Raw genomic sequence first — 11,522 nt, forward strand, 5'->3', positions numbered from 1 at the left:
TTCCTCAAGCTACAGAATGAGGCAAGTATCTTGGCCCCAGGACAGTAAGTGGACAAAGGGGAATTTGAAGAGAGGTGAAATTCAGAGAGTGAGCTGGGCTGTGCATTTTAGCACACCACCATAGTTCTGAGAGAAGGCAGGAACAAGTCAAAATGGGGATGGTGGCTCTGCAACCACAGCTGGAGGACAGAATGTGTGACAAGGTGAGATGAGAACCTGCAGTTTATTGGGATACTACTGCAAACAAGCCTCTATCTCAGTTCCATATCTCCAGTACCCTCTACTTAACTGCAATACATTTAATCAAGCTGCTTCTTATGGGAACCAAATAAAGCTTGATGATGCTTAATGGCTGGGGCTTAATGGCTGGGTTGTTTAACTGGGCTTATAATTTTGATTAATTAAGATGCTTGCAGGTGCTGGAGTGGCACTTCGGCAGCAGCGCTGATGTTCAGAAGCAAAGGGGGTTCATCTCCTGGAGGATTTCTGACAGTGCAAAGCTGCCCTCAAGCCTGTGCAGAAAAGGCAGCTCTTGTAGCTGGCAGTAGCCTCCAGATCCCTGGGAATTTTGACAACCCATGAGTCGTTTTAACCAGCTTCCTTTTGGGAGGATATATGGAAAAAATCCAAACCCCAAACCTCAAAATTTTGCCTAGGGCAGCCTCTGTGTCCTTGATAGGAAAAAAGTGAGAATGTGAGAGGCTCTCCAGGTGATGATGGTGCTTTCAGGCAGTGAATCCTGCCCAGCAAACTTCCCACCCCCGAAGCAGTGTCCCCACTTTAGTGAAAAGAGCAGTAGAGCTTCTCCTGAGTGGAACACACAAAGTCTGGTTGCTTATGAGTTTATTCCCTGTGTTCTTCTATCCTCACTCTGTGATTTCAGCCTCCCCCTGGCCAGGATATCAACCTTTTCCTATTCAGTGTCACCAACCTGCCAGGTCCCCCTGACTGATGACCTACAGGAGCCTGGAGGTGGATGCACAGAGTGAGTGGCCAGCAGGTGCAAGAAATCACATTGCAGCCTCCCCCTTGTGCAATAGAAATTTGTACTTCCCTTTCCTATTCTGCAGCTGGCTTTTGTACAGAACATACTTACCTCAGATTTTTGTCTCCTGAATGCTGATAAAATGCCCTCAGGTTCAAAAATATTTGGAGATAAATTATGATACGGATACCAGTGTGGCATATGCTCATTTCCAGAGGAAACTAAAACACTGGGGAGAGGCACAATGAGCCAGAATCATCACTGTTTTCAGTATCAAACACTGACATTAAATTAAGCAGAACTCGATGATTTAGGCTTAGTAAATTACTACTGCCAATTAAAAAGGCAATATAACCTTGTGGATAGAGCACTGGCATAGGGCTCAGAAGAGTTGTGGATATACTGAATTAATTTGGACAAATGTTACCTCCACATGCATATAAATAGCTTACACTTTTCTTGTAACATGTATAAGAAATGCAAAAATTAAGCAGCATATTGTCTAGGGACCACAAAGACAACCTTTTCCCAAGAAACAGCTTGTTTGGCAAGCACAGGAGGGAAAAACTGAGTCAGGAGGAATGATGTCAGCCTTTTCTCATACATCTACATTGTCCTGCTCAACCACAGCCTTGGAATAAGAGACATTCAGATCTAATTTATGGAAACTTAAGCAGATACCAATTGGAGTAGCCCCTGAGTGTCACCAGCACATTTCATAGCTTGTGATGAATCATAACTGAAGTATCTGCTTTCCAGTGCATTAAGGCTAAAGCAGAAGTTGATTAGGATTATTTTGACCCAAGCAATGGTTCACTTTTCAGGGAAGTGGTTGAAATGTCCAGACATCAGCCTAATTTGTCCTGGAGTTATAACACAGTATATTACAAATGTACTGTGACCACACCTTGAAACTCACTGTCAGCATCTGCAATCCATCATGGAGTATCCAGCTTCTCATTACAGCCTGCCACAAATTTAGCTGCATGGGTGCTGTCTGCAGCCTGGCTGGTCAATTATTTTCTCCTATTTCCACCCCAGAAGAATGCAGGACTCAAGCCATTTTCCTCTGAAAATACACACAGGCTTTTGGTTGAGTGTACCTTTAACATGCCAGGGCCTGCTTGTCCTCTCCACTTTGATCACTGAGCAAGTATTTCCTGCAGGACAAACAATGTTAAATGAATATATTTGCCCTGCAGCTACTGAAAGAAACACCTTGGTTATCCATCTCTGTATCTCCAGATTGGACTTGAAGGCCAAAGAACAGATTTTGCAGCATTTCAGCCCTCTGAGAGAAGCTTTGTTATGCAAAATTCCTCTTATCTCAACTTTCACATGATATAGAGAAGGCAGACTCAAAGATAATTGGAACTGTTCCTTAGAACCTCTTATTTTATTAATCAAGAAAGATCAGAAAAATAGGTGGAGGGACAGCAAATGAACAGACAACACTGAGCCATAAATTGTCAAAAAACTGTTCAAAAGAGCTGAGATGTTCAGCAATCCAACTATAGCTGGTTAACTTGTTCTGCCAGTATAAAAGAGCCTCAGATGTGGAGGAAGAGAAGAACTTTGATCTTCTCACCAAGAAATAGGCAAGAGAAGATTCTGAACTGGCCGCACTCCCAGCACTGGAGACCAAGCAAGGACATTAGCACATTTCAAGGACACTGCAAGTCTTGAAATGGTACCAAAGCACCAGACTCATTGTCCAGAGCCTCACTGTGCTACTTCTCAGCCACAGCCACACAAAAGGCTTTTTCTGGCTTACAGAACTGAAATCTCCCACTTTCTGATTCACAGGGTCTGTGTCAGACTGAAGGATGCACAAAGTTAACCAGGGCAGTGTAAGAGCCAGACAGCATCAGCTGTTAGAACCTGTGGGTACTGTGTTCCTCCTGACTCATTTCTCCAGAGACATTCCCCTGGACTGTTCAAGGGAAAAAAAATCTACTATTTCAGAACAAGCTGGGTTTCCAAAAGACTTCAAACTAGAACATTACTTTTTGCAAACTTTCTCTATCCATCTCTCTATCCATCAGAAAAATTTATGAAATCAAACTTCCTTGATACTCTCAAGGTGACTTCCAAGATCTCCTCTTCAGAGAGAAATCGAGCTCTACCCTCCTTGCTGTTCACAGGGTAGGGGAGGTGCAGCAGCAGCTTCCTGTAAAAGAGGACACAGAGAATGTCAGTGCCTCAGATCAGGTGAGCAGTTGAGCTGTCATTGCAAGTTACTCCTGCAATTCCTCAGTCAGTATGCCAGGGAATGTTATTCCAATAGATCTCATTATTGTCACAGGTTGTGGGGTTCCTGCAATACCTCACACACAGCAAGACTGAATAATTTCCATCATTTAAAAGCTGCTTGGCTTAGAAGCAGCCCCAGAACTACAGAGCTGGAAGTAGTTGCTTTGAGTTTTCCTACCCATCTGTGGGAGAACAAAGTTTTTCAGGATGTAGAACTGGACATCTTGATTGTTTCCTTCATACTGAGAAGACTTGCACTTATATTTGTGAAAGCAGCACTGGTTCAAGCTGTACCCAAGCAACCATCAGATTTATGGTGAACTTTTTATTTGCTATGCTTGTGACTAGAGACAGCTGGGTACTGAGGATATAATGGCAGATCTGAGTCACCAAAAAGATAGAATTGCAAAAGGAAAAGGATGCTGAGGTTTTCCTACATCTGCAGCATTGCATTAAGCTACTTCTTTTACTGCCCACAGGTTCGGCAAGTCATTAACTGAACAATTATTCCTCCCAACTTTCCAGTTTCAAAACTAACATTCCCAAACCTTCTTCCACTCCTGTTGCATCCTTGGTGAAAACCAAGCACAGGGTAACTGACTCTGCCTGGTTTTGGCAGAGAAAAATGGCTTTTCTATAGTTAGTCTACTGGGGACTTATTTAGGCCTTAATCCACAGCCTGCACCTTGAATTTATCTGCAGAAGGCCATTCACATATAGATCTGCCCACATCCCATTCAGTGCAGCAAGTCAGCCCAGGGAGGATTAAGGTTCCTTATGAAAGCAATCTTTGTGAAGGAGGACTTTGAGCAAAACAGACATGGGAATTATCTGGAAATGTCAGGCAGGGGAATAGCACACTGAGGGAGAGATGGAGGAAGACTGAGAAATCCATGAGTGTATCAGTCAGTTGATTATCTTTGTAGGCTTGAAATAGCCCCATTAAAAAAAAAAATCAAAGGAAATCTCTTTAGATTGAACCTTGTAACATTTCCATCTCTGCATCTGTGCTTGGATATGTCCATAATTTAGCTTTCAGCTACTGAAAATTCATCTGGACTTTTTTACCATCTTCAGTCATATACATTTGTACAAATTAGTGCTTAGAAATACTAGACTAAGTCTTTCAAGACCTTGGGCAGCTTTTTTCCAGATGTTTTGAGCCCTTGAAGCCTTGTTCTTTAAATAGCCAAAATCTGTCCTAAAGCTTTTTACTGGACAATATCACAGATTCAAAGCCAGCAGATTGTACACCTATGAATGGACTATGCTCATGAATATTTATTTTTCATGAGCAATTAATAGTACAGTCTTCAGCTTTGCTTTCCACACAGACTGCAGTTAAAAGCTTGGCTAAACCCCATTTCAAACAGGATATTAACTGTACTTCTATCAATTGTGCTACACTTACTTTTTGGGAGTTCGAAGGTCAAGAACCTTGTCCTGGATGTCTAATGTGATATCTGAGTACTTTGTCTCTGGCAGCTTGATTTTAACCTAAAATGATGGGCAGAGGTAAAGCTGTGATTACATATGTTGCCCTAAAAGCCATAAAATAACTCATTTTCATGAATATTTCAATGGTAGTATCAAAGAGCAACGTTTTGAGTAGGTAATTTGTATCAGAGAAAATACGACAGTGATAATGACTGCTTTCAATAGCTTAGTGATGTGTATTGATATCCTATTCTCTTCCAGATCCTGAGCTGCTAATGTGCTTGACAGGTGTTCAACATCCAGCAAAAGCCTCAGGCTTTGTGTATTGCAGGGGCAGTTTACTTCTGCTAGAAAGATAACACAGCAGTTCTGTCCTGGAGCTCAGAAACCAGGGAGGTCTTTGATTATATAATGATGAGGCAGGATCTGATAGCTGGAACCTTAAAGCTGTCAGCATTGTAGCATTCTGCTAGCCCACACACCTTGTAAAAAAAGCAGGAAGATGAAAAAAATCTTCTTCCCAGTCCCTCTCCTCTCCAAAACTGTGTCCAAGATGAAACTTCACCTTAGAGCTACATTTTATTCCCTATAAGTTTATATGGGGCATATGCATTTGCACAGTTTCCCTTGAGTACACTTGGTCCTTGAGGAGATACAAGAGTTCCTCAGGTCAGCAAGTACAAATCTACAAATGGAATCTTCTTGTGTGCAATCTCCACAATCTTCTTGTGGAGAATCACAAGAGAATGCTACAGGAGGTCAAAGGCAGCAGTAGAGCTTGGTGTTTACATTCTGTCCCTCAAAAAGCAGGGAGGATGGAAAAGGGCAGAGAAAGAGCACAAAGAAGGGATCAGAGCTCCAGGCTCAGCTCACCACTATATCTTCACAGCAGGCAGTGGAGGGGTCTTTCCCAGTCATCCCAAAGAAGACATCCTCTGTTCCCACATGCTGCTTGAATGAAATCTCATACCTGCCAAAGAGAAGTCATTGCCTCGTAATACTGGAGCAGGAGATGAAAGGAGACTGTGATTCTCAGAGGACTGAAAATCCCTCTCACACTGTCTCTCCTCCTCTGCAGGCTCCCTTCAAGGCTCCAATCCATCTGCACTGGGTTTCTGTTCAGAGCCATGACTGAGACAGCTGGAAGACAGGTGGAGATCATCCACTCCACCTCCCAAAGCACTCACCATGCTGCCTCTGCTTCCCTCACCAGCCTTTGCAGGAGCAGGAAACGCTCCCTAAGTGGACACGATGCTTATCAACCAGTCAAACACCACAAACCCCTGGGGAATGGATCTGAAAAGGGGGATGTCTATTACATGTGCTCTGCTCTGTCCTTTAGGATATTCTTGCAGCCTAAGCATAATGCTCTAAGCCAGATTGTAGTTGTTTTGCATTCAGCCAACATTTATTTTCTTCTCCTTCACATCTACAAAATGTAGCATCACGTATTCCCTTGCTCTTGGTAATTAATGAACGAGGAAATGAAAACTGAATTTGTATTTATAACATATGCTACTCCTACTAAGTTCAGCAAAATTACTGGGGTGGATCACTTGTCTAAGCTATTAGAAAGTCTTTCATATCTCCAGTGTGCATCTGCATATGTAATAATTCCTAAGTCAATGACAAATGTGTCTAATAGCTCTGGATGCACCTCTGTAGCCATCTGTTTTCCTTTTAGGACATTTTCTTTGCTTCATTTGATGAACTATTAGAAAGACTTGTACTCTCTCTTCATCTGTGCAACATGGGGCACAACTGCTTGAGGCTGGAGAAGCACTGCAGAGGGGAAGGGTCAAAGGATGGCACGAGAAAATCTTCTTTGTGCCCACAATAGAGAGAGAGTGTGTCCTGTACCTGACAGGTGGTCATTTCAAGGACAATTGTGCGTGAGGGTGAAATCCAAATAATTTTCAGAAAGGCTGAGTCCCCGTTCAGGTGGGCTACAGTCCTGTGTTTAACTGGGAAATTGAAAATCTCATTTTCAGAAAGGCTGAGTCCCTGTTCAGGTGGGCTACAGTCCTGTGTTTAATTGGGAAATTGAAAACCTCCTGTCCTGACTTTCCTGCAGGAAAAAGTGAAGATTCTGGTGCACAATGTGCAGCTTCATGGGCTACAGTCCATCTGCTGCAGTATTTAACACTTCAGGACATGGCATTGAAACATGGATTGGAAATGCAAAAGCTGCTTTTATGGACTGTCCCTCAGGGCTTTCTGACCTCTACAAACTACAATTTACATGCCTGATTTCAAGAATATTTTTGCTACTGTTTTTCTATGAGCAAGGGAAAAGGCTCTGGTATTAAGTTGTGCTTTGACAGACTAAGATTGAATGACAAGATTTAAGAGCTCAAAATTGCCTGCACACAGCTTTTCTTCCTGCAGTACTATTTGTCTCTAAAGAGCTTAAATCTTTGAAATGCAAATATACATTGGAGTACTTTATGAATTTATGAGTATGGAGAAATGGATGCATCTCAGTTGCAGCAGGAAAAAGCAGGTATTTCACACAAATGGCATATTTTAAAGTTAATAAATCGTTTTTCTGACCTACTTCCCCTTCTAATCCCACTTTATACAAGTAACTGACACTGCACATAAACTTATGATGGGAAAAACCAACACTATGTTTCTGTTCTGAGATCAGAAGATTTCAAGAGAGGGGTTAAAACCACTCCTCACATGTTGCTTTAGATGCAACACTGATATCTTTCCTTTCTTCTTGCACGACACAAGCCTTTCAGCTGGCTGTAGATGCTGTTTAACTCTCATTTCCATTAATGCTATGTAAAGCCCACACAGGCAGTCTCAGCTCTCTTACTCTGGCTTTTCTCTAGGGTCCCAGGTATCATCAAATTCAGATCCTTCTGGGACCTCCTCTGTATTCCAAATGGTTTTCTTGTTTTCAGATTTCACTTGAAAAGTACCTGTAAGTGAGGAGAAAAATCACAGTGACACATTTTGAAACGTCTCTGTTCCTCAAGGCTTGCTGAAAGCTTAGAATATTTTTCAAGAATGAAAAAAATAAAGAAGAAAAGCCATTTCTAAAGCCTAGAAAAGTATTTCTAGTCTTTAGAAAAGTCTTTACATTAAAAGCATTCTAGGTAATGATTACAGTCTTCTTCACCTCACTATCTTATGAATGAGGATTTACAGAAGGAGAATGTTTTCCTTTCTTAAATCTCCTTTACCCAACCTTTATTTCCTGGAAATCCTCCTTTCTGGCATATAATATCTAGCACTTCAAAATCAGTAAAGTGTAGAGAGATGAAATACTGATCTTCCCTGACATGAGATTTTCAGTGAGCAGAGTCATTCACAAAAGGACCACCTCCTCACATAGAAATCCAGTTCTTCCCATTTGGCACAGTCCAGACAAGGTGCTTAAGACATATGAAAGTTTATTGGCAGAATAATATGGTTAATGTCTGTCCTGCATGGAAAAATATTATTTTAGCAAGCTGGTAAATGTGAAACTTGAAGTTTTTTAGAGTAGAATCTCTGGTTATTGTTGGAATTCCGAGCAAAAATAAGCTATTATATTTGCCACAGTTCTTTTCCTGCAAAACTCACCCTGGCCCTTGTTGGCCTTTCTTAGGGCTCTTAACTAAACTGCTCAATCATGTGACAGCATCAGCTCCAAAAAACTTAACATTAACCTTGCCAAGTCTTTACTAAAACTATCTTTCTGTCTTTCCTGAATACTTATATGGAGCTTGTGCTGCTCAGTTATGATCCCTGCAGCCCCTGGCTGTGCACTGAGCTGTTCTCATCTCCACTGGAGGCTGCTCTGGCATTACCCTTTCTGCTTCTCTTTGCATGTTTTAAGAGTTAAGCTTTCAGGAAAGGAATAATTTTACAGTGTGATTGTGAGAAATGTCATGCTTTGCCCATCTCAAAGGTCAGTGACCACTCTTTTATTGCGGTGGTATCTTACTACAGCTGCTGCAGTCTGCTGACGTGAGACTGAATGCCAAAACACACAAATACTCCTCCTTACTGGTGGTTTCTTTCTTTACTGGTCCAACATTGCCAGGAGTCATGGAACCAACAGAACAGCGTGGCTGCAGAGAAAGGCAAGAACATCTTAAATCAATTTTTATAGAGCCAAGCTCGGTTACAACCATAATGTCAGTAAATACAACACATTATCTAAGGTCAAACAAATCCCCAATAGAATTGAAGAAACATTATCCCACAGTTTTATGACTGAACCACTGAATATTCTCTTTTCTTCACTCTTACAAAGCAGAAAGTGACCTTGACACGCAGGGTTTAAGCAGGACTCACAGAAGCCCAGTAATACAGACAGATGTGCTTTGTGAGTTTTGGTTTCCATGGCATTTTGGCAGAATTTCCATGCTTTGCCTGCCATGAAAATATTACAGGAAACCAAGGGTGCTACATGAAAGCCCCATCACAGCATTTGGATTCCTTTTTACAGTAGAGATCATGAGGCAACAACATTTTCCTCTAATTATGAATCAATTTAGTGCTAATAGGCCAATGTGAGGAATTTCTCTATATATGAAGATTCCTCGGTTCAATAAAAGAGCCTCATATGCACAGAGCATTAAATTAAATCAAAATAAAGATTTCAATTTACCCAGATTTACTCAGACTTAATTGACATCCCTCATGGCAATTTTCCATTTCTGTCTCTGAAGTGTCATTCATTTTATTAATAAGATGTAAACAAATTATTTTTAAAATCAGGATGTTTACTGCAGAGATGTACAGCCATAATGCAGGGTTTAAAAGGCAGGCATTAAACAGCTGGAGGATAGTTGGAGTGTGAAGGACCACATCTACAACCCACTGAAAGAAAACTTCAAGGAATAGGCACACCTTTTATCCCAAATATTAATTGCAGTGCCACTACTGGGCCTGGCCAGCTCTTTGTTGATTTGGAGGAACACTCAGGCATTTGCCATTTTTGTTATCTGGGTTTTTTTTTATTCATAATATGATCTTTTGAAAATCCTGAGAGACTTGGCAAAGTTTTGAGCTTTCACAGAGGCCTTCTACATTGTTGGCACCTGTGGGGCTCCTGGCAATATTTCTTCCCAGCACACAGGCAGGCCTAGATAAAAGCAGGTGTTGCATGTTGCAGGAATAATGCATGTTCTCCAAACACTGGGATTTTCATCTGCTGCTGAGAGGAATTGATATAAAAGAATACATTTGGATATTTCTCTCATTATTCATTCAGATTGTACACCTTAGAATGATTGTTCACCTTTCCCTGTTTTACAACCACCAAAATACCTACTGTACTTCAGTGATCAATTATCTCTACAGTTTTCAATGCCTGACATATACAATTAATACACTCAGTTGCCTCTGGATATTTTGGTCCTTAATCAGAAATTGAGAAGCAAATTTTCCCCCTCATATGTGGCTGCAATTGCCTTCATCTCCAGCAGAGTTCAGGGAAATGTAGGGGGAAGGCTGAAGTATCTAAAGCTCTTTCAACTCCACGTTCTCATTTCCTTCAGGCTGAAAAACTAAACCTCCCTCCTATGTTGTGCTCACAATGTTTTCTTGTTTTCCTGGGGCATCTTGCTCATTATCTCCCTCAAGAGCTTGTTACTCAGAAAGTATCCTCGAGCTGTTTCAGTCAGTCCAAAACTTTCTAAGATTTTCATCCTGTTTCTACTCACTCTGGAGAAAAAGAGATTTGGTTCTCCTTAATTAACAGCATAAGGCTATGGTACAATATGTAAAAAAAGCAGCAACTCTTATGAAAGGCTCACCACATCATCGTCATCATCATTATCATCCTCTTCTGGAGCATCACGGAGCAGTTTGGCAAGGCTCTGCAGAGAAGAGCCTGAGAACACGCTGTCAATATCCATACCCACTGCTCACCTATACGGAAAAAAACAAGTGACAGATAAAGCAGGAACCAAATGTGCTTGGAACGGCCTGTAAAGCACAATTTTCCTGCTGTGTGTTTGGGAAGGAAAGGTTTAGCCAAGTTCCTGTATGTGTGATGACAAAACATGGAAAATGGAACATAAAATCAAAGAATATGCTGAGCTGGGATTAACCCATCAGGATCGGTGAGTCCAACTCCTGGCCTTGTGCAGGACAGCCCGAGTCCCACCATGTGCCTGGGAGCGTTGTCCAAATGCTCTTTACACTGTCAGCCTTGGGGCTGTGACCACTTCCCTGGCATCCTGTTCCAGCACCCGACCACCATCTGAGAGAAGAATCTTCCCAGATATCCAACCTAAACTTCCCCTGCGAGCACTCGAGCTGCTGCTCCCTCGGGCCCCGTCATCCCGAGGGAATAATACCAAGCCTTTTCCCTCTGTGCCCAGACTATGGACCGATTGCTCAGCTGCCTTTTGTAGCAAGTACAGCTCGAACCTTACGAGGGACCTGGCAGAACTCTTCCTAAAGTCCTCTGCCCACCCGCCGGCCTTCGGACCGGCCCGGCTCCAGGCGCAGGTGGGGGAGAAGGGACCCGCACTGACAAATCCTCGTCACCGCGTCCCCGCTGTCGGGCGGCTCCAACGCCGCACCTCCGGCCCGGTGTACCCTCCCTGTACCGCAGCCCTGTCCCGGTGTCCCCTGTCCCGCACCCTTATCCCGGTGTCCCTGTCCCGGTGTCCCTGTCCCGGTGTCCCCTGTCCCGGTGTCCCTGTCCCGGTGTCCCTATCCCGGTGTCTCTTGTCCCGGTGTCCCCTGTCCCGGTGTCCCTTATCCCGGTGTCCCCTGTCCCGGTGTCCCTATCCCGGTGTCCCCTGTCTCGCACCCCGGCCCCGCGGCCGCGTCCCCCGTCCCCACAGCAACGCGAACACGCCCCGCCCCTCACGCCCCAACAGCCAATCGCAGC

At 43.0% G+C, this 11,522-nt stretch overlaps 1 protein-coding gene across 1 annotated transcript; it reads right to left on the reverse strand.

Moving 5' to 3' along the window:
- Positions 1 to 2,362: 2,362 nt before the first annotated feature.
- Positions 2,363 to 11,467, reverse strand: DNAAF6 (dynein axonemal assembly factor 6). The gene is made up of 7 exons (XM_015626168.2): positions 11,442 to 11,467; positions 10,435 to 10,549; positions 8,679 to 8,742; positions 7,500 to 7,605; positions 5,549 to 5,645; positions 4,650 to 4,735; positions 2,363 to 3,155 (listed from the first exon to the last, which is right to left on the reverse strand). Exons 2-7 carry the CDS (start codon positions 10,534 to 10,536, stop codon positions 3,020 to 3,022), a joined length of 591 nt encoding a protein of 196 aa, XP_015481654.1. The 5' UTR covers positions 10,537 to 10,549; positions 11,442 to 11,467; the 3' UTR covers positions 2,363 to 3,019.
- Positions 11,468 to 11,522: the final 55 nt, after the last annotated feature.

The sequence above is a fragment of the Parus major genome, chromosome 4A, assembly GCF_001522545.3.
Source record: "Parus major isolate Abel chromosome 4A, Parus_major1.1, whole genome shotgun sequence".
Classification (NCBI taxonomy): Eukaryota; Metazoa; Chordata; class Aves; order Passeriformes; family Paridae; genus Parus; species Parus major.

Bases quoted from the DNA above. Each gene is read 5' to 3' on its own strand.
- DNAAF6 (XM_015626168.2), bottom strand. From the start codon at position 10,536: ATGGATATTGACAGCGTGTTCTCAGGCTCTTCTCTGCAGAGCCTTGCC. The intron at 7,606-8,678 runs GTAAGGAGGAGT...CCTCACTTACAG, and splicing joins AGTAAAGAAAGAAACCACCA to GTACTTTTCAAGTGAAATCT. The intron at 4,736-5,548 runs GTGAGCTGAGCC...CCATCATTTTAG, and splicing joins CCTGCTGTGAAGATATAGTG to GTTAAAATCAAGCTGCCAGA.